This window comes from Euleptes europaea, chromosome 5, assembly GCF_029931775.1.
Source record: "Euleptes europaea isolate rEulEur1 chromosome 5, rEulEur1.hap1, whole genome shotgun sequence".
Classification (NCBI taxonomy): Eukaryota; Metazoa; Chordata; class Lepidosauria; order Squamata; family Sphaerodactylidae; genus Euleptes; species Euleptes europaea.
In genome coordinates this window covers 27,911,228-27,937,467 of record NC_079316.1, presented here as the reverse complement: position 1 = coordinate 27,937,467, position 26,240 = coordinate 27,911,228, and the positions used below count along the sequence as shown (strand labels likewise).

At 42.9% G+C, this 26,240-nt stretch overlaps 1 protein-coding gene across 1 annotated transcript in view; it reads left to right on the top strand.

The window, feature by feature from the left end:
• The window catches only part of GMPS (guanine monophosphate synthase), a 49,644-nt gene that overhangs the window by 10,035 nt on the left and 13,369 nt on the right, over nt 1-26,240 (top strand). Inside the window, exons 2-8 of the mRNA XM_056850326.1 lie at nt 8,769-8,950; nt 18,171-18,285; nt 22,342-22,439; nt 22,687-22,790; nt 23,967-24,160; nt 24,481-24,646; nt 25,543-25,694. Of these exons, the coding sequence (XP_056706304.1) occupies nt 8,769-8,950; nt 18,171-18,285; nt 22,342-22,439; nt 22,687-22,790; nt 23,967-24,160; nt 24,481-24,646; nt 25,543-25,694 (1,011 nt within the window). The remainder of the gene's footprint in view (nt 1-8,768; nt 8,951-18,170; nt 18,286-22,341; nt 22,440-22,686; nt 22,791-23,966; nt 24,161-24,480; nt 24,647-25,542; nt 25,695-26,240) is intronic.

Below are 26,240 nucleotides of genomic sequence, written 5' to 3'. Positions count from 1 at the left end.
TTATTTGGTTGCTCAGCCACAGATTGCAGTATACTTCTCATGAATGAGCGGATTTCTTTCAGCGTACACTCTTGTGACTTAAATTAATGTACATGATCTGATAGCTTGAAAAGGGATGAAAAGTCCCTATTGTAATTTTACTCTGACCTCTTCCACCGCCATCATAATGTTCTTTCCTGAACGAAGGTTTCTGATTCGCATGCCAAAGAGCTCTTAGCTTGTTAATGATTTTCCTTTTACTTAATTTCAGTAGTATTTGAACGCTATTCATTACAAATCCTGCTGCACAAACTACTGCCCATGGTACTCTGTGAATGCACTTAGGATGCATTGATGTGATCAGCCAGATGACATGGTTTAAACATTTTCTGTGTGATGAACCAAAGCGGTGGATAAGTGCTTGATTTTGGCGACCCCCCGCCCTGCATTCCATGAAAAGAACCACATGTGGCAGTGGCTTCAAACAAGCAGTCCTATATAAGGAGCAAATGTTCCCAGACCCTTTGAATGAGAACATTCCCAAGCTAGTCAACCAACTTCTTCCCGCCATTGACATTTAAAACTCCATGGTGCACTGCTATAGGTGAGGGGGTTCTATATCTTAGACCTCTGAATTTAGTGTTGAAAGTTCTAAAATAATTCACTGTGATGCTGAAGCGAGACAACCAGTACAACATCCAGTGAGTTGAGGCAAACAGGAAAGAGAAAAGGTGATAGATTCAGATAAATGTTTTCTGGGGACCCAATGTAGCTTACATCGGTCCCCTTTCCTCTATCCCGACAATAACACAGTGAGTTAGGTTAGGCTGAGAGTGTGCGACTTGCCTGGACAAGCAGTAAAGCTTCCATGGCAGAGTGGGGATTTGAACCCCGGTCTGCCAGATTCTAGTGTCTCACCACTACACTAGTTCCTGGGTTCACAGATTTTAACTGGACTTTGTTGACACCAATCTATCCCATTGCCAAGAGGAAGTGATGGTTTTTTTTATCATTGATGTGATGATGGACTTCGAAGGCAGCAAAATAATTCCTTGCCCACTGGAGAGGATGAAGCTGTAGCAGCTCTGAGCTGGAGAGAGGAACAGGAAATCCTCATTCTCCTCAGAGGGGTAAAGTTACACTTGCAACGCTAACCGTGGCAAACAACTTTGTGGATGTTCATGTTCTCCTTCTCAACTTTTACTGGTTTCCTCCCCTTCCCCCAGGATGTTTATGAGAAAGGGCTCAGAGAGTTTGAGAGAAATAGCTCACATTTGTTTCCTAGGTAGTGGTCCCCTGTAGTGAACTCTGCCCCACCCCCCGCAGTTCTTTACTTTCTGAGGTTAGACATAGTTTAAACTTGGCACAAAACCTGGCAATAGCGAAACTGTTGTTTGTGCATGTGTTCTGTTCCCCCACCCCATTTAATGCCTGTCTCCATGGTTGTGGTGTCCACACGCCCAAGTTGCTTTTTAAACCTGGATGTTTAAAAAGGCAGTTTGAAGTTTCACCCTGTGGGGCTCTCCTAATTGGGATGTGTTTGATGGAGCCAAACTAGTCAAGACTATGATCAAATTGCCTGTATCTTTTCAACTTTTTAAAAATGATGTTTGTGGGGGCCCCAGAACTGCATCTGAATTGTGGAAGTGGACAAGAATGTCATTTAATTCATTTTCCCCTTCTCTCTTTTCTTTCATAGATTGGTCCTCCTAGTGGTGCTATTTACTCTAGGAGATAAACTATATATATATTTCAAACAGTTGTGCCTTTTATATGGCTTAGGAAATGGCCCAATGTGGGTTATTCCTCTTTTTCTACAATCACTTAATGTACAGTTGAGTTATCCTTACCATAGTAGTAAACTTTGACTGCCTTTGGAGGTAAAAATGCTGGGTTGCGTGTGATAAAGAAGGTAATACATCATTAGTTACCTGAAAGCCTACCTCTCCATGAATGAACCTGTGCAGCAGTTTCGGTCATTATAATGGAGTGGAGTCAGTTGCTTGATTTTAGGCTATTTCAGTTGCTGCCCTGATTGTCTGGAACAGATTCCATGAGCTCATGAGAGAGGCCTAAAAAGCTGAACATTTTAGAAGAACATTTGCGGTTTCATAGAGGGGCAGCAGGATGCAATTTTTAGATGGCAAACTGGTTTAGGAATTCTGTGGCTTCTAACCTAAGGCTGAATTGTATTTTTATTGTTTTAATTCTGTGTAATTTTGTTACCCTCCTTAGGGTTCTAGATTTCTAGGAGAAAGACAGGTTTATAACTATTTTAAATAAATGAGTAGAATCTTCTGCTCTCAACCAGAAGGTTTAAAATTTCATTATTAAAGAGTGAATAAAACATAGTACAACTCTAGCGGCTGAAAATGCCCTCTATGCTAAAGAGCCATATTGATCTTCTATTTGGTGCATAGACAAGTTCTAGAAGGCTTTGCAATACAGCTTTGGCGTGCTTTGAATCACAATTACATTTTTACTACATGGGTGGGGATTATGGAAATATGCACTTCCATCATTAAATGCTTAGTGGTGTAATGCGTGGGCAGGGTTCTGCATTTTTTGTAGCCTCATGAGGATGCAGGTATAGTCTGCCTGAGTTTTGGCCAAGCCTGGTTCCTGTAAATAAATCCACAAAGGTTTGCTAGGGCTGAACAACTAGTCTGCAAGACCTGAGCAAGGCTGTTAATGACAGGAAGTTTTGGAGGACGTTGATTCATAGGGTCACCATGAGTTGGAAGTGACTTGACAACATTGTCGAAGGCTTTCATGGTCAGAGTTCATCGGTTCTTGTAGGTCAGTGGTCGGCAAACTCATTAGTCAACAGAGCCAAATATCAACAGTACAACGATTGAGATTTCTTTTGAGAGCCAGATTTCTTAAACTTAAACTATATAAGTAGGTAGGTACACTGTTTATTAACTTAATAAACTTTAATTAAAGTTTTAAGTCTTAATTAAACTATAGGTACACTGAATAAAACTTGATATACTTAATAATTATTTTCTTTATTGGTTCTTGTAGGTTATCCGGGCTGTGTAACCGTGGTCTTGGTATTTTCTTTCCTGACGTTTCGCCAGCAGCTGTGGCAGGCATCTTCAGAGGAACTCCTCTGAAGATGGCTGCCACAGCTGCTGGCGAAACTTCAGGAAAGAAAATACCAAGATCACGGTTACACAGCCCGGATAACCTGCAAGAACCGATGAACTCTGACCATGAAAGCCTTCGACAATATCTTATTTATTGATAAAAATTAAATTGTAAGTAAGGTATCCATAAAATTAAATCATGACAATCAGTCCTCTCAGCCAACAGCCTCCCAACTCTCCCTCCCAGTCCTCCCGGAAACCCCTCCAGTCAAACCAAGGTATTTATAACGGTCCGCGACCAGGAAATACAGTAAAAACACACACACACAAATGGGAACCCCTCAAGTCCTGTCACGTTGCACGGAAGTCGGGGGGAAGCGGGAAGGAAGGGCCCAAAGGGCCGCCGGGCCCCTGCCCTTGACTCGACCCGGTAGAGAGCCCAGGAGGCAGCCCTGTTCCCTTACGCATGGGAGGTTTTGCCACTCTCTAGATGCACGTTGCCCACATCTGAAGGCTCAAAACTCTGCACGGGGGGCTTATTGTGGAGTTTGGAGGATTCGGATGGGCGGGGGGGAACGTGCCTCTAAAGAGCGGCTGACCCAAGGCGGAACCTCCCGTGCACACACGGCCCGGTTTTCCCGCGCAAAACCAAAGGGGCAAAAACAAGGCTCCACGGCTTCTGTCTCTCCCCCCCGCCCCCCCCGGCAGTACCTTCAGGCGCGGGTCGTTCCAAGTGGCGGTGCGGCTGTTGTGATCCACGAAGAAAGGCCAGCCGGTCTGTGGGCCTTTCTTCGTGGATCACAACAGCCGCACCACCACTTGGAATGACCCGCGCCTGCAAGAGGACTACCTGAAGGTACTGCCGGGGGGGGGGGCGGGAGACAGAAGCCGCGGGGCCTTGTTTTTCCCCTTTTGGCTTCACGCGGGAAAACCGGGCCGTGCGTGCACGGGAAGTTCCTCCTTGGGTCGGCCGCTCTTTAGAGGTACGTTTCCCCCCCCCATCCGAATCCTCCAAACTCCACAATAAGCCCCCAGTGCAGTTTTCTTCACCTCCCAGCCCGGCGGCAGGGGCTTGTGCTCGCCCCCGCCGCTCTGCGCCATGGACTGAGCGGCCGCACTCATGCTGCTGCTGCGCGCGAGGGCTGGGGCAGAGGCCGGCGTGAGAGGGAGAGAGCGATGGAGTGCCGGGAAGCAGCGCGCTGCCGCCAGCCGGGCCATGCACCGGGGAGTTGAGAGAGCCAGCCCTGCCAGGCCGAGCACCTTTATTGCTCGGCGGAAGGGAGGGGACACAGAAGGGGGTGGAAGTGTCTGGAAATAGCCAAAGAGGAGGGGAAGAGGGAGGAAAAAAAGAGGAGGAGGAGCCGCACTCAAGGGGCCAAAGAGCCGCATGCGGCTCGGGAGCCGTGGTTTGCCGACCGCTGTTGTAGGTTATCCGGGCTGTGTGACTGTGGTCTTGGTATTTTCTTTCCTGACGTTTCGCCCGCAGCTGTGGCAGGCATCTTCAGAGGAGTAACACTGAAGGACAGTGTCTCTTAGTGTCAAGTGTGAAGGAAGAGTAATATATAGTCAGAAGGGGGTTGGGTTTGAGCTTAGTCATTGTCCTGCAAAGTATCAAAGGTAATGTGCTAATCATTGTCCTGTGAGTATCACGATAATGTGCTAATGAGGGTGTGGTATGTTAATGTGGAACCATTGTATCCTGAAGTGATCTGTTAACATGTGGAATCCAAGGCTAATCCACATGGCTATTGTGGACTGTAGTCTTTGTTAGTCTGGAGGTTTTTCAGGGCAGGAAGCCAAGCCTTATTCATTCTTAAACTCTCTTCTTTTCTGTTAAAGTTGTGCTGATGTTTATGAATTTCAATGGCTTCTCTGTGTAGTCTGACAAAATAGCTGGTAGAATTGTCCAGTCTTTCAGTGTCTTGGAATAAGACCCTGTGTCCTGTTTGTGTCAGTCCATGTTCAGCCACTGCTGATTTCTCAGGTTGGCCAAATCTGAGAAAGATACTGCAAATTATTATTTTTGTAAGATGCCTTGGGCCCCCTCTAGCAGGAGGGAAAAGTGGTCTTAACAGTATTTTGTTAATAAATGCAATATACTCTTATTTATTTATTATTTAATTTATACCCCACACTTTTCCAACCGGAAACTTCCTCAGCTGTTTTTTTTGTTTGTTTGTTTGTTTGTTTGACGTCAAGTCACAGCTGGCTTATGGTGACCCCTGGAGGGGTTTTCAAGGCAAGAGATGTTGGGAGTTTGTTTGCCATTGTCTGCTTCCCCATCGAGACCCTGGTATTCCTTGGAGGTCTCCCATAAAAACACTAGCCAGGGTCAGGGGCTTAGTCGTTTGCCTAGAGGCAATTTTTACTTGCCAGAGGCTTGGCTATTTAGAAGCCTGTTCTCTGCTGCCCCTGCTTGTTCCTTTCTATGAGCATTTGTCATCTCTTCCTGTAGCAGTAAAACCAAACAAACCCACTACTGCTTGCAGGTTACAGGGATATTTTGACTGCTAAAGAGTTGTTAAGCAGGAAACTTCATTCTGACGGAATATTGTGAACCTCTAGCCTTTTACCAGCTGCTAAGAACACGTTGGAGCTGCTCTTCATGGTAGCGATAGCGGCTGATTCTGGCTTCATTGGTGGCTCTAGAACAGGGGTCCTCAAACTTTTTAAGCAGGGGGCCAGTTCACTGTCCCTCAAACACTGTTGGGGGCCGGACTATAGTTTGAAAAAAATATGAACAAATTCCTATTCACACTGCACATATTTTATTTGTAGTGCACAAAAAATAAGAGAAACAATGTAATATTTAAAATGAAGAATCATTTTAATCAACATAAACTTATAATATTTCAATGGGAAGTATGGGCCTGCTTTTGGATAATGAGATGGTCAATATCCGGTTCCATATTTGTCACTGCTAGTCATAGCAAGTGATACAAGTCCATTCTAACTAATAGCCATGAATACCCCTCTCCTCCATGAATATGTCCACTCCCCTCTTAAAGCCCTCCAAGCTGTCAGCCATCATCACATCCTGGGGCAGGGAGTTCCACCATTTAACTATGCGTTGTGCGAAAAAATACTTCCTTTTATCTGTTTTGAATCTTTGAATGTGGAATCTTTGAATGTGTTTTGAATCTTTGATGTGGAAGACCTCTGCCCAAGACCCTGGAGAGCCACCGCCAGCCTGAGTAGGCAATACTGAGGGGGACCAGGGGCGCCACCCTGAAATCTCTGTAGCCCTATAAAAGAGCAAAAATCCAGCAGTACCTGAGAGACCAACAGAATTTCTGGCAGGGAATGAGCTTTCGTGAGTCACAGCTCCCTTCTTCAGATACCAATCTCTGAAATCTCCGCAGAGGCTTAGCGGAGGAGTTTCGGCTGGGCGTGCTGAGGGTCTCAGGGCTAACCTCTGGCAGCATCTTTGGCTAAAAGGGCAGGGAGGAGGTGACAAGAAAGACCTCTGAGGCCTGAGACTCCAGAGAGCAGCTGCCAGTCTGAGTGGACGAGGCTGACTCTGACGGACCATCCCAGAGAAGGCGGCGTAACGCGACCCTCCGGCTTGCTCTACCCCTGCCCCAGGAGGGCAACCCCAGGCCCAGCATGGCGGTCAGAGCGGTTATCCAAGGGGTCAGTCCAAGACACCAGCTGCCCCCCCCCCATCCTGCTTTCCCAGAAAGAAGGCAGGGAGTTCCTGAGGACCGCGAGAAGTCAGTTAACAACAAGCTGCTCATGGTGGCCCCTTTGCCCTGGCACCGATCCTGGAGTAGGAGGAGGGGGGAGGTCGCTCTTTCTGGCACAAGGGGCCTGGGGCAGGACTGGCACAGAAAGGAGTTCCTTCAGATGAGTCCCATGGCATGGCATGGCATGGGACAAGCAGGAAGCGGGCACACAGGCTGCCCTCTGAGGTTCGCATCTGAAGATGGGTGTGAACTCAGACCAAGGGGAGGGGGGGAATTCCACCTCAGGATTCTGGGCAAGTCGGTTTCCCCCTGCAACTTCAGCTCCCTTTTCAGAAACCATATAACCAACCCTGCAAGGCAGTTGTGAAGGCACGCCAGGAAGCATCGTCAAAACACAGTCCGCATGCATGCGCACGAACACAACTCTCCCTCTTCTCCTCAAAGATCCGAATGCTCCAGCCCACCCCACCTCCTCGCAAAACCGCTCCCTAGGCACGTTGAGGGCTGGAAACGGGAGTCTGAAAAGTGTTTCCCCCCCCCCAACAGGCCGAGAGGGGGAAAGCTCCGCAGGGCGAGGCCTTTCCTCACCTGAAAAGTGTTTTCCCCCCGGGGGGGCGCTCGGGCTTCGCGGGGCTCGGCAAGGACGAAGGCCTTGGGCGAGGTGCACTCCTGGCGCCGGAGCCGGCCGGCCAGCAGTCACTAGAGGCCACCCTGCCGCTGGGGCCCGGCGTCCGGGCCATCGGGCAGAGCAGGTCGCGCTTGCTGGGGAAGGTGTGCAGGCAGGCGGCGGCAGCAGCGGCTCCCTCGCTGCAGGTGCGGCCATGCGCAGGAGCCCCAAGCCCAAGCGTGGCAGCTCCTGGCCCTGCCGCAGGCGGAAGCTGAAGCTCTTGTGCAGCGCACCCCAGCCCGCCCGGCCCTCTGCCGCCGTGCTCGCCCACGCCCAGCAGCAGCCGCCGCTGCCGGCATGCCCCAACCTGGCGCCGCAGCACCTGGCAAGCGCCCGCCTGCATCCTGCCCACGGGGAGTGGCGGCCCAGCAGCCCCGGGGCGGCACAGAGCAGGGGGACGGCTGGACCTGCATCCTCGCGGCTTGTCTCTCTTTCCTCTTCCCTCCCGTGTGTAGGGAGCTGGCTGCACTCTTTTAAAGGGGCCGGGTTCAGGACCCTGACGGGCCGGATCCGGCCCACGGGCCGTAGTTTGAGGACCCCTGCTCTAGAAGTTTGGCTTCCACAATATATTGTAGCAAGAACATATATAAGGGGAAATTTTCATTGTTTCCCATACTTTGCCTGTGAGGCAAAAACGATTCTTCAGACTTGCTGTGCACGACTTCCAGAAACACTAGGTGCGCTTTCCTTCCAGGGATAGTTTGGAGATAGTTTAAAGGCTTAGGGAAGGGCAAAAGGATTAAAATTTTTGTGTTTATTATTATTTGCAATAAATACTGCACTGAATTTTGCTAATTTACAATGATTTCTCATAAATTCACTAACTGCGTAGGGTGCTATAATTTATATTATTTATTGTTTTAAAAAGTTTGTTATAGACACTTCCAACATAATTAATAAAACATTGTAAACACTCAGTTGTTCACAGTGTTTTATTAATTATGTTGAAAGACTGTCTACACCAAGATAATTCACAGTGGGTAGCCGTGTTAGTCTGTCTGCAGTAGTAGAAAAGGGCAAGAGTCCAGTAGCACCTTAAAGACTAACAAAAATATTTTCTGGTAGGGTATGAGCTTTAAAAAAGTATCTGAAGAAGTGAGCTGTGGCTCACAAAAGCTCATACCCTACCAGAAAATATTTTTGTCAGTCTTTAAGGTGCTACTGGACTCTTGCCCTTTTCTACTGTCTACACCAAGACACTGTCTATACCAAGACACTGGCAAGCATCACTAATAATTAACTTCCAGCTAGCGCTCATTTTAAAATACTTGCTTTGATTTTCTGTCCTCCCTTTGCTCTGATAATCTGTTTATGATAAAGTGCTTATTTAAATATTGTTCACAGTTGGAGAATACTGGAGGAGATCTCAAGGATGGCCTCTGCCGTTACGACGGAGCTGTAGTCATACTTGATGCTGGAGCTCAGTATGGGAAAGTGATAGATCGCAGAGTCAGAGAACTGTTCGTCCAGTCGGAGATCTTCCCTTTGGAAACGCCAGCCTTTGCCATCAAAGAACAGGGATTCCGGTAAGATTTGTCATTGTGTTGACCTTTGTATTGACTTGGACAGCCCCTTTATGTACGGTAAACCATTAGGCCAGGAGTCCTCAATCTTTTTGAGCCTTTGGGTACCTTTGGAGATCTGACATAGTGGTGGCTGGAACCCCAAAATGGCTGGTACAGGAGGCAGAGCCACACTCATAGAGAAAGCCCATGAGTAGGGGAGAAGAGGGGTAATTAAAAAAATACACTGGAAAAGAGAAGAGAGAGAGAATAAAACAAACATGGTTGGGGCAGCTGCCACTGAATCAACATTATTTTAATCTGAATAGCCAATCAGAAGCCTTGTTGGGCAGCAGCCCCACCTACTTTTTAGAAACAGTGGGCACCAAGAAAGAGGTCAGTGGGTGCCATGGTACCCTTGGGCACCACATTGGGAACCCCTGCACTAGGCTGTCAAATTAGGTTTTTTTCCTAATCTCAGTTTATACTTTGGAACTCTTGAATGGTTTACATGTTACAGAGATACTAAAACCTTTTTCCAGAGTGACTCAACACTGGTTGCCATAATGTCCAAAGGAAAAGTTCTTACAGTTCTTCTGGAGGGTCCCAGGCTTTGTTAACAGGGAAGAGTTTACTGGTTTGGAGTTAACTACCATGGGCCTTTCCCACGTGCCTTTCTAAGCATAGGGGCACACTGATAGTAAACTTAAGGGAGTGGTCTAGGTCAGTGGTCGGCAAACTCATTAGTCAACAGAGCCAAATATCAACAGTACAACGATTGAGATTTCTTTTGAGAGCCAAATTTCTTAAACTTAAACAATATAGGTAGGTACACTGTTTATTAACTTAATAAACTTTAATTAAAGTTTTAAGTCTTAATTAAACTATAGGTACACTGAATAAAACTTGATATCATACTTAAAAAATAATCTTATTTATTGATAAAAATTAAATTGTAAGTAAGGTATCCATAAAATTAAATCATGACAATGACTGACAAACACTTAATGTGAACAATGGCCTTGCATCTCCCCAACCCCCACTGACGTCTTGGCGGCCGCCCTAGCGCATCCCGGCCGCCTCGGCCTCCCGCGCTTGCCTCTTGGCCTCCTCCTTGCTGCCGCCGCCTGGGCTCTTTCCTTCCTTCCCTCCCCGGCCGGCCTGCCGTCCGCCCCTCCTCAGCGCCTCGGCCTCCGAGGAGGAGGAAGGCGGAGGAGTGTCCTCCCCCCTCCCCTCTTGCTGGCATTCTCCAGCGGCGGAAGGGAAGGGCAGGCCACGAGAGCAATGCGCTGGAGCTTGCAGGTGAGGAAGGCGGGGGAGGAGGTGTGTATGCTGGATCGGGGCCTCCCTCCCTCTCCCCGGTGCTCGTGCCAGCACGTTGCAAAGATCCGCTCCCCCCCCAGGCGTGGCGGCGGCGGCTCTGGGCTGACGGAAAGGTGGAGAACTTTTGCGGGACTTCTGGTGCACGCAGAGCCCAACCGGGGCAGGGAAGGGACACCAGGCTCTCCTCCGCCGCGACATGCAGCCCCGATCCTCCGCCAAAAGAAGCCAGCCCTCCCCCCCCACCACGCCCTCCGCTCCCGGGGAAGGTGGCTTCTCTTGGGTGGGCGGCCGCGATCCTGCAGCCCAGAGCCGCACTCAAGGGGCCAAAGAGCCGCATGCGGCTCTCGAGCTGCAGTTTGCCTACCCCTGGTCTAGGTCAAAGTGAAAATCAGTGACAGGAAGCCTAGTTTTGGTCATTTCCTCATTTCTAGGTTGCAAGATATCTGCTGGTCATCTTCTCTGGAGCCACTTTCAGTCAGATTACTTGTCAGACAATTTAGTACCTGACTGTAGGCAGCATGGATACACAAGCTCCCTTTGTTATTTGCCACCATCTGTGAAAACTGCAGAACAGAACATTGGAAATAGTGTTCACAGGGGCAACGGGATTTCCCCCCCTCTGGAGCTGACGTTCTATGGGTGTCTTTTATAAAAAGCTATTCTGCAGTTAGTCTTTGGCTTTTCATATAAGTCAAGCACCACTTTTATTTTTGCTCTTTTTTCCATTAGTAGAAGGGCCTCCGCCAGTGAAGTGGCAGAAATGGAACATATAGGGGTGACCAATGTAGTCATACAGTCTACATTTCAGTGAGGCCATGAAAAAAATAGTAATGCAGTGAAAGTGTCTTCCGATGGATCTGAAATACAGACCTCTCTTGAGTCCTTAAAACAACTGTGTTCCCCCCCTTGGCCCCCCCTACTTTATTTAAGACATCCAGTCCACGCAGACGTTGTTGGCCTGTCAATGGAACAGGGACAAATTTCTGCAGAAAATAGGCTTGCCATCACAGCATTATTTCCTGTATCCTCGTCAATCTGTCCTTTGCCTGCCAAGAAGTCTTTTCTTCCTTTAAAACATGCCTACTTCTCTTCTTCAAGCTTGCATAACCTAACTGTTACCTTCACTTCTGATGCATATAAAGAAGAGATGATGTCTTTTATATCCTTTCTTCTAAGAGAAAATTGATATTGGTGTCCCAGTTTTATTAGGAATTCAAACAAATATATGTGTTGTGCACAACTTGAATTATGACTATATAAAAACACATTAGGGAAGCAAATTCAACTAACAGGGATTTAAAAGCAGCATGAGAGCCAGCGTGGCAGAGTGGTTACAGTGTCATACTAGAATCTGGGTTCGAATCCCCACCTGCCATGGAAGCTTGCTGGGTGACCTTGGGCCAGTCACACATTCTCAGCATGACCTATCTCACAGAGATGTTGTGAGGATAAAATGGAGGAGAGGAGAACACTGTGAGGCATTTTGGGTCCCCATTGGAGAGAAAGGCGAAGTATAAATGAAAACAAAACTTGACTTCATTGAATAATTTTTATAAATTTAATCACTGGTTATCCTATGGAACATTATAGAAAATAAGTGACCAGATATTGTGTATGATAAGAAATGAATAGTTTTTTCAGTGCTGGAATTTTTTTTTTAAAGAGCAAATGGTATTAAGGAATTTACCATGATTTCCTTATTAAATCATCACCAATCTATTCACTCATTTGATTTGCAACTTGCTGTATCACAAGAGTTCTTGATTCAGTTATCGTTTATATTAATATAAAGTGTGATTGTTCAGTGGGAAAATGTCTTTTGTGTTTTTTTTTAAGGAACAGTTTTCAAAATTGTGTCTCTTTAGCAACTTTTTAGGGGCAGGAGAGAGCCTATGCTCTCTGCCCTCATTATGTAATATTGTGCTGTATACATGAACACATGAAGCTGCCTTATACTGAATCAGACCCTTGGTCCATCAAAGTCAGTATCGTCTACTCAGACGCTCTCCAGGGTCTCAGGTAGAGGTCTTTTACATCACCTACTTGCCTAGTCCAAACTAAGCCACAGCCCCTTCCCCAATAGCAATATCTATTTCTATTCATGGCCAATGTGGTGTAGTGGTTAAGGTGTCTGACTAGGATCTGGGAAACCCAGGTTCGAATTATCACTCACAGGTGAACATTCAGCTTGGCTCTACCACCAGTAAACAAACATAGGAGTGAGAAGCAAACTAGAGAATACGAGCAAAAAGAAGAGCAAAAAACAATTACCTGTACAGCCTAACCACTTTCTGTCCACCTATTCTGGCTCCCTGGTTGGTTTCCATAAGGCTCGTTCATGTGGCACTTTCTTACATTCTTGGTCAAGGTTTGTAGTGAATCTTTTTAAAATTCCACCCTCAACCCATAGCTTGAAATGACACTGTTGGAGAAAAACTTCGCCATGTGATTGTATAAACTGAATATTTATATTTAATAGAAAGAATTTCTGTAGGTAGGAATGAGCTCAATAGGCAACAACTGTGGAATCATGAGTTTCCTAAGGGCATATCTAGAAGTCCCCAAGGGTGAGTTTATACAGTCAGGATACCCAAGTACTAAAATAAATAAATAAATAAATAAATTTGAGGACAGCAATAATTCAGGCTTCCAGGGAGTCAGGGAATGGCTGCTTCTTTGAGGCTAGCACATAAGAGAGACGGTAAGCTAGAACCCATCTCCCTGTTTTTGTTTGTACAGCATTACAGTGCCCCCCCCCCCCATGGGAGAGAATTCAAACCATGCAACTCCCCACATCCTGTCAGGGAAAAGCTTTGCTACTTGATTCAGCTCATTGTATAAATAGGCCCTTAGAGCCCTCAGGAAAGGCAGAATTCCTCTACTGTTCTCTGCAAAGCTCATTCCTACCCACTGAGATTTTCTCCTATTAAAGATAAGCTGGTACTGATCTCTTAGCTGCCTCAAGAATTGCATTGCAAGCCTGTGTAGATTCTGGTTTAAGTGAGACATCAGTCTCAAAATGAGCAGTGTGTGGACAATAGATCCATGTGCCTGCAGAGGCAGAGCACTGCTTGTTTTTGTTATTGAACATTGTAAGTACACTTCCCAGCAAATACAAGCTACGATATTTCATAAGCTGTTGAGTAACAGCCTGGTAAACCTGAAACCAATTGTGATAAATGTCAAAAAGGACAATAAAATATGATAATATCTTAAATAGGTCAAATCAGTAATTTTATTTTTTGAAAATATTTCTCTTTTGTTGGTTCTTGTAGGTTATCCGGGCTGTGTAACCGTGGTCTTGGAATTTTCTTTCCTGACGTTTCGCCAGCAACTGTGGCAGGCATCTTCAGAGTAGTAACACTGAAGGACAGTGTCTCTCAGTGTCAAGGGTGTAGGAAGAGTAATATATAGTCAGAAAGGGGTTGGGTTTGAGCTGAGTATTGTCCTGCAAAAGTATTGTCCTGTAAGTATCAAGATAATGTGCTAATGAGGGTATGGTATGTTAATATGGAACCATTGTATCCTGAAGTGATCTGTTAATGTGTGTAATCCAAAGCTAATCTGTATGGCTATTGTTGAATGTTGTCTTTGTCTGGAGGTTTTTCAGGGCAGGAAGCCAAGCCTTATTCATTCTTAAACTCTCCTCTTTTCTGTTAAAGTTATGCTGATGTTTATGAATTTCAATGGCTTCTCTGTGCAATCTGACAAAATAGTTGGTAGAATTGTCCAGTCTTTCAGTGTCTTGGAATAAGACCCTGTGTCCTGTTTGTGTCAGTCCATGTTCAGCCACTGCTGATTTCTCAGGTTGGCCAAGTCTGCAGTATCTTTCATGTTCTTTTATCCTTGTTTGTATGCTGCGTTTTGTGGTCCCGATGTAAACTTCTCCACAGCTGCAAGGTATACGATATACTCCTGCAGAGGTGAGGGGGTCTCTTTTGTCTTTTGCTGATCGTAGCATTTGTTGTATTTTCTTGGTGGGTTTAAACACTGTTTGTAGGTTATGTTTTTTCAAAAGTTTCTCCATCCTATCAGTGACTCCTTTAATAAATGGCAAGAATACCTTTCCTATGGGAGACTGTTTTTCTTGAGTTTTCTGATTTTTGTTTGGTTTAATGGCCCTTCTGATTTCATTCTTGGAGTAGCCGTTTGCTAGCAGTGCGTGATTTAGATGATTAGTTTCTTCCTTGAGAAACTGTGGTTCACAGATCCGTCTTGCACGGTCCATTAATGTTTTGATTATTCCTCTTTTCTGTCGGGGGTGGTGGTTGGAGTTTTTGTGTAAGTAGCGATCTGTGTGAGTTGGTTTCCGGTAGACCTTGTGACCTAACTGAAGGTTTGTTTTACGGATGACAAGGGTATCAAGAAATGGGAGTTTACCCTCAATTTCCTTTTCCATGGTAAACTGAATGTTTGGATGGATATTATTAAGATGGTTTAGAAAGTCCATTAATTTTTCTTCACCATGGCTCCAAATGGTAAATGTATCATCTACGAACCTGAACCAGACTGTAGGTTTGTAAGGTGCTGATTCTAATGCTGTCTTTTCAAAATATTCCATGTAAAAGTTTGCTATTACTGGACTGAGTGGACTTCCCATAGCTACTCCATCAATCTGTTCATAAAATTCTTGATCCCATAGGAAATAACTTGTTGTCAAACAATGGTGAAATAAGGCTGTTATATCTTCTGGAAAAATCTGGTTAATCAATGAGATTGTGTCTTTTACTGGAACCTTGGTAAAGAGGGATACAACATCAAAACTGATTAATATATCCTTTGGATTGAGTCTTAACGGACTGATTTTGTTGATGAAGTGAGTTGAATCTTTGATGTAAGAAGTGGTTTTTCCAATGTGGTCCTGTAGGAGGGTGGTCAAATATTTAGCTAATTCATATGTTGGGGAACCAATGGCACTCACGATGGGTCGGAGTGGAACGGAATCCTTATGAATTTTAGGTAGTCCATATAATCGTCGTGGTTGTGCTTCAGTCTTGCATAGTTTTCTGTGTGTGTCCGGATGAAGAGTGGAATTCTTGATCAGAATGCTAGTTTTCCTGGTAATTTTGCAAGTTGGATCTCGTTTTAGTTTTTTCCAGAAGATATAACAGCCTTATTTCACCATTGTTTGACAACAAGTTATTTCCTATGGGATCAAGAATTTTATGAACAGATTGATGGAGTAGCTATGGGAAGTCCACTCAGTCCAGTAATAGCAAACTTTTACATGGAATATTTTGAAAAGACAGCATTAGAATCAGCACCTTACAAACCTACAGTCTGGTTCAGGTTCGTAGATGATACATTTACCATTTGGAGCCATGGTGAAGAAAAATTAATGGACTTTCTAAACCATCTTAATAATATCCATCCAAACATTCAGTTTACCATGGAAAAGGAAATTGAGGGTAAACTCCCATTTCTTGATACCCTTGTCATCCGTAAAACAAACCTTCAGTTAGGTCACAAGGTCTACCGGAAACCAACTCACACAGATCGCTACTTACACAAAAACTCCAACCACCACCCCCGACAGAAAAGAGGAATAATCAAAACATTAATGGACCGTGCAAGACGGATCTGTGAACCACAGTTTCTCAAGGAAGAAACTAATCATCTAAATCACGCACTGCTAGCAAACGGCTACTCCAAGAATGAAATCAGAAGGGCCATTAAACCAAACAAAAATCAGAAAACTCAAGAAAAACAGTCTCCCATAGGAAAGGTATTCTTGCCATTTATTAAAGGAGTCACTGATAGGATGGAGAAACTTTTGAAAAAACATAACCTACAAACAGTGTTTAAACCCACCAAGAAAATACAACAAATGCTACGATCAGCAAAAGACAAAAGAGACCCCCTCACCTCTGCAGGAGTATATCGTATACCTTGCAGCTGTGGAGAAGTTTACATCGGGACCACAAAACGCAGCATACAAACAAGGATAAAAGAACATGAAAGATACTGCAGACTTGGCCAACCTGAGAAATCAGCAGTGGCTGAACATGGACTGACACAAACAGGACACAGGGTCTTATTCCAAGACACTGAAAGACTGGACAATTCTACCAACTATTTTGTCAGATTGCACAGAGAAGCCATTGAAATTCATAAACATCAGCATAACTTTAACAGAAAAGAGGAGAGTTTAAGAATGAATAAGGCTTGGCTTCCTGCCCTGAAAAACCTCCAGACAAAGACAACATTCAACAATAGCCATACAGATTAGCTTTGGATTACACACATTAACAGATCACTTCAGGATACAATGGTTCCATATTAACATACCATACCCTCATTAGCACATTATCTTGATACTTACAGGACAATACTTTTGCAGGACAATACTCAGCTCAAACCCAACCCCTTTCTGACTATATATTACTCTTCCTACACCCTTGACACTGAGAGACACTGTCCTTCAGTGTTACTACTCTGAAGATGCCTGCCACAGTTGCTGGCGAAACGTCAGGAAAGAAAATTCCAAGACCACGGTTACACAGCCCGGATAACCTACAAGAACCAATGAACTCTGACCGTGAAAGCCTTCGACAATATTTCTCTTTTGCCTTATCTCCTTCGACTAAAGAGGGTTAATAAATGTGTCAAACAACTATTACTTGGTGTAGGATATTTTCACACTATTCCAAATTTTTAAAATCTTAAGAATGGGGGAGTTGGTGTGTGTTATCAGTTATGATCTTTTAGGTGAGGAGGGTTGTTTTTTAAAAAAAAATGTGGCATGTTATTGGCAAACATAAGCCCATTGGCCCATCTAGTTCAGCATCCTATTTCACACAGTGGCCAACCAGTTGCCTTGGAGATCGAACAAACAACAGGCCATAGAGGTTGAGACCTTCCTATATTGCCCCCTGACACTCATATTCAGTGGCTTACTACTTCTGAATATGAAAGTTTCCTTCAGTCACTGTGGCAAAGGATGCAGTGTTTTGTGCTACTATCTGTTGTAATGTTCCAGTTGTATATGAAGTGGTTAAATTTTTTAACATTTTTTGTAATCCAGCTTGAGTGTGTCTGAAGTGTGGAATATAAATCATATCCATTAATTAAATGTATATCTGAAGCTCTGTTTAAGCATAAATTGGAGGAGCATTGGTACTGCTGCCTTGGTGGACAGGGATATGTGCCTCCTGTCAGTGTCTAATGTGATCTGCACTGACCAAGTGGGTAGATGGTGTAATTTATACGTTCAGCATTAAGTGAGCAACCAGTAATCAATAGCAACTTTGCTTCTGTAGGTAATGTATAAACTGGGCATCAGTGAGGGTTGATGACTCTTTTGTCTTGTTTTTGAGGCTCTTCTACTGTGGGAGTCAAATAGTTGTGAAGGTACAGTTGAAGGCTATGGAGATCTCTGCAATCATCCTAATAACATGTTTGGCTAGAGTTCCAAGTAAATTAAACAAACAATCTCATTGCACTAAATGTACCAAAGGCCACCAGTAAAATGTACTTTGGAGCTCTGCAGTATGGTGTCAGAACCTCAGATTCTTGAAGCTACTAAAGTCCAAATGCTGTCTATACTTGACAAAGATTAATCTTTTTAAAAAAATATTGGAATCTAATATTGGTTCTCTGGATGCTGAAACAAAATTAGGAGAATTATGTGTTAGCTTGTTTTGAAACCCTGTGTTTTAAAGCCAATAGTTTGTACGGTGCCTTACATAAAGAACAAATTATGCAGATGAACTTTTTCTTTTTTGTGTGGACCATTTGTTATTGCAGTATGGTACAGCTTTCTCACTTTATCAATATAGATGTGAATATGCATACAAAGCTTGCTTGCCCTGTTGCCTTGATAAAAGTTTTCTGGAAGTGGTAGTTTAAAATTAAATTTGGTAAAGTGGTGTGTATTTGTTTTTAAAGAACTAATTCCTTTTAAACAATCTGTCCTTTGCAGGGCTATCATTATATCTGGAGGACCAAATTCTGTTTACGCAGAAGATGCACCCTGGTTCGACCCAGCAATATTTACAATAGGCAAACCGGTTCTTGGAATATGCTATGGCATGCAGGTGCTAGTTACAAATCTTCAAATATTTGTTTTAATGGCTCTGTCATTAATAGCGGCATAAGAACAAACTACTGGAATTGCTTTATTTTATGCGTAGCCTGGCTGTAGCAACAAAATGTGTGAAACTTGTGTTCTGGAAGTAGAAGTAAGCAGTTTGTTTTTGAAGAAACTGAGAAATTATGTATTAACTCATGTGCATATCATATGTAGTAGGTAGATTCTTCCTGTTCATTAACTCATTACTTTGGTCAAGCAAGGTGCAGTCTGTATATGGATACAAGGTTTCCGCAAAGGAGTCTGCTGTACTTTGTGCACAAATGTGTGCCGAGTGGCAATATATATGATGAATGTCTGAGCCGTGTGGCTATCCATCTGGAGGAAAACATACATAATTTTTGAAAAAGAGGTTATTGTGGCCTTTTGATGACATTAATTGGTTAGGTTTTAGTATTAAATTTAAGCTCTGGTATTTATTTGTTACAAAAGCCCTGTGGTACAGAGTGGTAAGCTGCATTACTGCAGTCAAAGCTCTGCTCACGACTTGAATTCGATCCTGACGCAAGTTAGTTTCAGGTAGCCAGCTCAAGGTTGATTCAGCCTTCCATCCTTCCGAGGTTGGTAAAATGAATATCCAGCTTGCTGGGGGGTAAAGTGTAGACGATTGGGGAAGGCAATGGCAAACCACCCAGTAAACATAGTCTGCCTAGTAAACGTCGTGATGTGACATTGCCCCATTGGTCAGTAATGACCCAGTGCTGACACAGAGGACTACCTTTACCTATTTGTTATCTAGAAATGGTCGGGAGCCCGGGCGGGAGGGCAACCTGGGGCAGGGGCGAGATCGTCCTCCCGCTCTAAAATGGCGGCCGCCATTTTAAAATGGCACCCGCCATGTTAGAGTGCTGTAGTATTGACCCTCGGCTTATACTCGGGTCAAAACATTATTAGAGCTTTTATTCAGAAATAAAATGTCGAGATAGAAAAAACAGGTTGGGCAGAAACAAATTTGGAAGAAAGGCAATTGACGCACTTGAAAAAGATGTCATTAAAGCCATTTGGGGATGAAAGAAGGAAAAGAAGCTGGGTGATAGCTTGAGAGGAGGTGGGGATCAAAAGAAGTACAGTATTTTAAAAACTGGAATGGGAATAGCTTGTTTAAAAGAAGAAGGTGGAACACTAGAAAACAGATAATGTGAGGGACGGAGGTAAGGGAGCAGTAAAATGGACAGAAAACCAAAAGGACAAGTGATGAGTTTAGCTGAAGAAAAAAAGATAACCAAGATCAAAGGCAGGCACTGGAGAAAAAGAGAAGAAATGGTGACAGGAATATTACAACCAGAAACAAGGGGGCTATAATGAAAGGTGAAGAACAGACATAAGTATTGAGGAGAATTGGAATTACACAGAGGATGAAAGAACAGGCAGGGTGGGACCAGAAAGAGGATTAAAGTGAGTGAATAAACAGTGACAGTGGAGGAGGCTGAATTGGGCATGTGATTTCATTGCAGAAAAATAAAAAAGTATATGAATAGGATGATAGCATGAATGTATAATGTGAAGTCACAAAGTTATTTAGCAGCTCTGCCACAAGAGCAAAGCTAGCATAAGAAGGGGACTACTTAAAGATAAAGAAGAGTAGTACAAAGAGAAAGAAAAATGGAAGCACATAAAAGTGTTAGGGTGCAGAACAAAAACATACTTGCAGCTGAATCAGGGCAAAAGGTGGAACTGGCAAGAAGATAAGCCACCTCTGTTCCCTGCGGGAAGAGGATGTTGGGGAAAGGTTAATGAACTGAAAGAGAGAGCAGTGGGGGTTTTGGTGTCTGCTGGAGAAATCCAGGTTTCTGGGAGAGCAAGGAGAAAGAAATGTCTGTATTCAGAAGTCACGACAAACCTCTTGTCTGTCCATAAAGGGCGCCGTCACATCTTGTTTGCCATGCTCCATCCCTCTTGCACGCAAGCCCAGAATTAGCCATTCCATAACTCTGCCTCTGTAAGTTTGCACATGACGGTGATGTGCCAGTTCTGTTAATCACTGCAAAATCAAACGCCACTGCTTCAAGTGTGTTGTAACAATGTGGAACCAGTCAAGCCTAATGAATGCCTCATCAAAACACAACTCCCTCAAATAGTAAGGCTTCGTGAGGGGATCAAATGCAGTATAGTGAGAAATAATAAAGTAAGCTTTTAAATTGCTAACTGTCACAGTCATGTTTATATGTGCAAAGAAATGTCTGTGAAGCTGGTAATGCAAGATAAAAAAACACTGGTTTACTGGTCTGAGTGGGATAGATAATCTTCCACTATGATGTGGTGGTGAAGGAATAATGAATGGTTTTTCTGCATCTGGATGAATACTATAATAAGAGAAATGGAACAGTGTCATCTGATTTCTTTATAATACAGCTCACTAAAGAACTGGGTTGCAGGAGCCAAGAACAATAATTGCTTGCATGTCAAATGCAGGCATATATCTACATTATTTTTATGACTAATTGGGCATGGGTATTCATTGATACTCCTAACTGTATCTGAGCTGCACCAGTTCAGATTGCAGGTGTGAGTTCACATGATAGTTTGCTTCTCCATGCAGGAGTTTCTTGTACTTAGAAAACATAAGAGCGAAGTATTGTAAGCTACCCTTCTAGTTCTGTGCACAGGGGTTGGCTTGTTTTTTAATATCGGAGTACATTCAGTGATGTGAATCCTCACCTGAATTCTGAAGTATTACAATCCAGAAAGAGGATTTCACTATTTGTGAAAACTAGACTTAAGTATATAGAAGCAAAAGTACCTAGCTTCAGTGGCTTTCAGTGATAATAAAAAATATGCACCAGGTGGTTTCCAGCGAGTTTCACTTAAAACTGCCCTCTTATAACCAGGGGAATTTAAAAGCGACTTGGGAATTTAATTGTTGTTCCTCCAGAGGAAATGCTCAGGAAATCTCCAGAGTATATGTGCCAGTGGATCAGACTACCCTGTTCAAATTGTAGCATGGAGCTAACTGTGGTGAAACACATATTAGGTTTATACGGTATTCCATCAGCACACATGAAAATAAGCTGCTTGACTACAATGACACCCTAGGATCAAATGTAAAAGAACTAATTAGGGCATAGAAAATTTCTAGGCATGCATTTGTTTGTGTTAACAAGCCTGCTGCCAATGATGAGGCCAGACAGTGTTACATAGCTCACCATACACTAATGTGAATTATCCCCACTATCTTGGGGAGGCTAATAAGGAGGAGGCTATGGACATTTCTCTTAAAAGATAATGCAAAATCTTACCGAGGCTATAAAAATTGTAGGTACTGGCCCTTTCAAGGTATCTGTGCAAGTTTGCTGAGTATTAAGATTTCTCTGAATTCAAGGAAGGTCTACTTTCAAATAAGTAAGCAAAAGATTGAAACTTCATTGTGGCCCTAAGAGTCTGTTCAAAATTTGTCTGCTGTTTGGATTTGGCTTTGATCATATAGTGTAGATGTTGATTTTTGATGTTCAGACATTTTTTATGATTCTGATATTTTAAAGTAAGGAAATGGTAAAGAAACCTTGTAATTGAGACTGCACAGGAATAACTAAACCAAAGCAAAGATGTCACGTTACTGAGAGTAGTCACCCTGGTGGAACTATTATTGGTAGTTATTTAAATAGACCTACTCTACAGAGACTTTTAGTGCAAATCAGATTTAAGGGGGGAAGACAGGAGCACAACACAACATTATAGAGGCTGCATACTTTGCATTCTCCTGCCTTTCTCTCTCTTCTCCTGCATCCTGCAGTTTTAAAGAGACAGGAACCTGTTTGAGGCTAGAAAGAATGTGAACTGAACTGCTGTCCCAGGAACAGGGAGAGAAGCTGTACAGATGAACAGAGCAAAGGCTGGGCAACCAACCTCATGCTGTTTGCAGTTCTGATACCAATTAGCTGCAGCTCTGCTGAATTCGTTGTCCCATTGCTGGCGAATGTTCACACAGCAATAGTTCAAACAGATAATATGAGCGTGGTAATCATAGTGGGGTGTGGTAATTCAATTAGCTTTTCTATTCTGACAGATGATGAACAAGGTATTTGGGGGTACGGTTCACAAAAAAGATGTTCGAGAAGATGGTGTCTTCAACATTACTCTGGATAACACCTGTTCACTGTTCAGGTACGCATATACTTGTAAGTACAAAACAGAAAGGGGGCTATTAAAATGGTGATGGTATTCAGAGTTAACCCTAACAGTGTTTAAACTGGGACACTTAGCTTGGCAAATATTTTCAACCTGTGGTGGTGGGGAGATTATTAATTGGGAAACAGAGGACTTGTTGCGAGCATAACGGTGCATGTTTACCACTTTTAGTTGATGGCTTACTTAATGATGCTGCTCTTGTATTTGGTGATCTTGTTCTCAGGGGGCTCCAGAAGGAAGAGGTTGTGCTCCTCACCCATGGAGATAGTGTAGATAAGGTAGCGGATGGATTCAAAGTTGTTGCACAGTCTGGAAATGTTATAGCAGGTATGTATTTTGTACACCATTACTATTTAATTTATGTCGACAGTATTTCCTTACAGGAGTGTGCTGATAAAAATCTGCAACACAAATGTAAACTCAGTAGTTCCAAACAAAATATGACTTTGAAAAACTTGAGTTTGCAACTCTCAGTTGCAGCTGAAAATGTGGGCATCATTTTAATTTTTAGTGATAAATTGCACAAATTTGAATTTTCAGTATTCGAGTAGACATGCCTTGTGCTTCTTGTTCCTCGGCAAGAATGTCAGATTCAAAACAGCTCTTGGGAAAAAAATTACGTGTGTGCATACATTGGAATCAGTATATTTGAAATGTGGTTTCACAATTGAGATCTTGATCAAATGTTTCAGTTACAGGAACTTTTGCAAAAGATAGTCACACAAACTGAATGTTGTGAATTTAGCTTTCAGAAAGCTTTATGGGTTTTTTAAATTAGTTTGTTTAAAAAATAAAATAGCTTTAAAAAACTTGATTTATTAAAGAAGTAAATGAAAATATTCAGCTTGTAGATTTCTGAAGTGTAATTTAAATTTAAAACTGTCTGTGATAGAACAGGGGGAAATATCCACTTGATTTTTAAAGCAGCAATTTAATCTACCACTCACAGAAGCACTTCTGTTGTTGTAGAATCTCGTATCCAGAGATTTTGTTCTGTATGTGTGAGCTAACTCTTGATCATAACTGGCAGCTTAATGGTTTAATGGTCTTAGATGAACAAATTTGAGCATTGCCGTGCTTATTTCCTTGTTTGTATGCCCAAGCAGTTATTTATCTTTAGTTTTGTGGCCTTTGGAATCTGTTTATTTGGGCATTTTATGCCTCTTTTCTCCCCAGAGAACTGAGAAAATGTAAACTGAGGGAGGTATTAAGGGAAACAGGCTGAAGATTAAATACCAGTTTGTTGTTTCAGCATTACAAAGAATCATTCTGATTACTTTCAACTGATTCTTTTTACCTGTTTTTGGTAGGATTTGATTTGTAAACTTTGGACAAGAGTACGCTTGCATACGGTTTTGCAAGAAGTGGATATGCATTTTATGAATAATTCTATAAATCCTTTGTAAAGGTTGAATTTACAGATGAAAGATTTTCTGATATGTATATAAAATCTCCCAGCGGTCTATACTGATATAATCCTTCTGTTTTTTAATACCTCCCCAGCCATAGCAAATGAGTCTAAAAAACTGTACGGAGCACAGTTCCATCCTGAAGTTAGCCTTACAGTGAATGGAAAAGCAATGCTGAAGAACTTCCTTTATGAAATTGCTGGTTGCAGTGGCACCTTCACAGTGCAGAACAGAGAACTGGAGTGCATTCAAGATATCAAAGACAAAGTGGGCTCGTCAAAGGTCCTGGTAAGGATGCTATTAAAGATACTGAAAAAATCCATCCACACTCGTTCCTGTTCATAACTGCAGTATTTGATACTTCCATTTGTTTTAAACAAGTGCAATAATCTCTTTTTAAAAAATAATGTTACTTTTAAATATGCTTATTTTAAAAAGAGGGTTGCTTTTCTTTCCTTGTTGCCTAGTGAGCTGAGCGTATCTGTGATTTTTGTGATGTTGCAGACTGCGAAAAGTAGCAATGCCAGTGAAATGCTGTGTTCATATTATGGGTTGGTCGTCTTTACTAAATACATGTGATGATTTCCCTTCTGTTTCAATCCTTGTAGGTTCTACTCAGTGGAGGTGTAGACTCCACAGTATGTACTGCTTTACTGAATCGTGCTTTGAACCAAGATCAGGTGATAGCCGTGCACATAGATAATGGATTTATGCGCAAGAGGGAGAGTCAGTCAGTCGAGGAGGCACTCAAGAAGTTGGGAATTCAAGTCAAAGGTACTGCATTATTCCTTCTGCCTTAATCTGAAAATTAAAAACAAAAATAATTATTTCATTAGCTGAGAATGAGCTTCATAATAGCACTTCAAATCCATGGATGGTCCATCTCCTTTTGATCTCTATATCTGGCTCCTCAAGAGGTGTTTTTGGTGGGGGGGTTTTGGAAAGTAAATGCCAGAAATTTACTGTTCCATGTACTCAAGTCTATTTACTAATGCTTACCTTTAAAATTTCTCATTAGCAGGATGCTTCTACCCTCTGCCACCTTTTCTCTTAAATAATTCCGTCGTTATTTCTGAAACTCTCTTCCAGAACACCTACTTGGTACCAACTCTTATCATCTCTCCAAACTCTTTTCAAAATCAACCTCTTTCATGAAACTGTTGACTTCACTGTGGGCCTTATCCCCAAGTGAAAGGAAGTCTGAGTACACATAACTATTTGCAGATACTTATCCCTAATTCTCTCCACGCCCCCATGTCCACATATATTGTAAGTCCTCCGTGTCAGGGTTGTGCCTTTTGATTCTTTTAACTCTTTAAAGTGCCATATATAATTATTGGAACATTGGCACAAGATCAAGGAAGAATAAAGGAGTCCTGTAATATCTCTATTATATTATGTGTAATGGCTAGTTACAGTTTAAATTGTTATATTACCATTTTGAATGTATAAGCAAGTTTGCAATTAACACAGATTTTGTTAACTGTCTTGCAGTTTTGTTTTCAAATTGTTTGGGATAAACTAATTTTTGATTTGGCTAGAATTTTTTTTTTTTTTGCAATACCAGATGCTGTTACAAGAAGAAGGGAACACCTGAGTGAATTATTTTCAGGGCATCTTGGAAATCTTCAGAATTTCTCTCATCAAAAATGCTCTTGTGTGTTTTGCAGTGGTAAATGCAGCTCATTCGTTCTACAATGGTACAACAACCCTCCCTATTTCCGAGGAAGACAGAACTCCACGAAAAAGGATCAGTAAAACATTAAATATGACTACTAGTCCTGAGGAAAAAAGAAAAATTATTGGTGACACCTTTGTGAAGGTATTTGTTTTAACAGTAACAATTTTAATTTAAATCTACCTGAATCCAATGTGTATAAACATTTTCAATTAATATAGATTCAGGACTCTATTTTTCATAAAGATTATATTAAATTGTGACCTTATTATGCCCTGACCTGGATGGCCTGCCCAAGCTAGCCCGATCTCATTGGATCACGGAAGTTAAGCAGGTCTGGTTAGTACTTGGATGGGAGACCACCAAGGAAGTCCAGGGCTGATGCACAGAGGCAAGCAATGGCAAACGACCTCTGTTCATCTCTTGCCTTGAAAACCCTAGGAGGTCAGTGTAATTTGGCTGCAACTTGATGGCGCTTTCTACCACCACCACCAATACCTTATTGTCAACTACTCTGAAGTGTGCTTGTGCCAAATTGCTTGTTGAGTGAAATAATAGCTTTTGATTCCAGATGTAAGTCTCTTGAATGCACAGTTTCAGTCTTCCAGTTGTCCCACCACTCCATCAGTTAAGATGCTGCTCACAAGCTCTGCTTTCTGTGCCCCTGGCTGCAGATATCAGGCAACCATA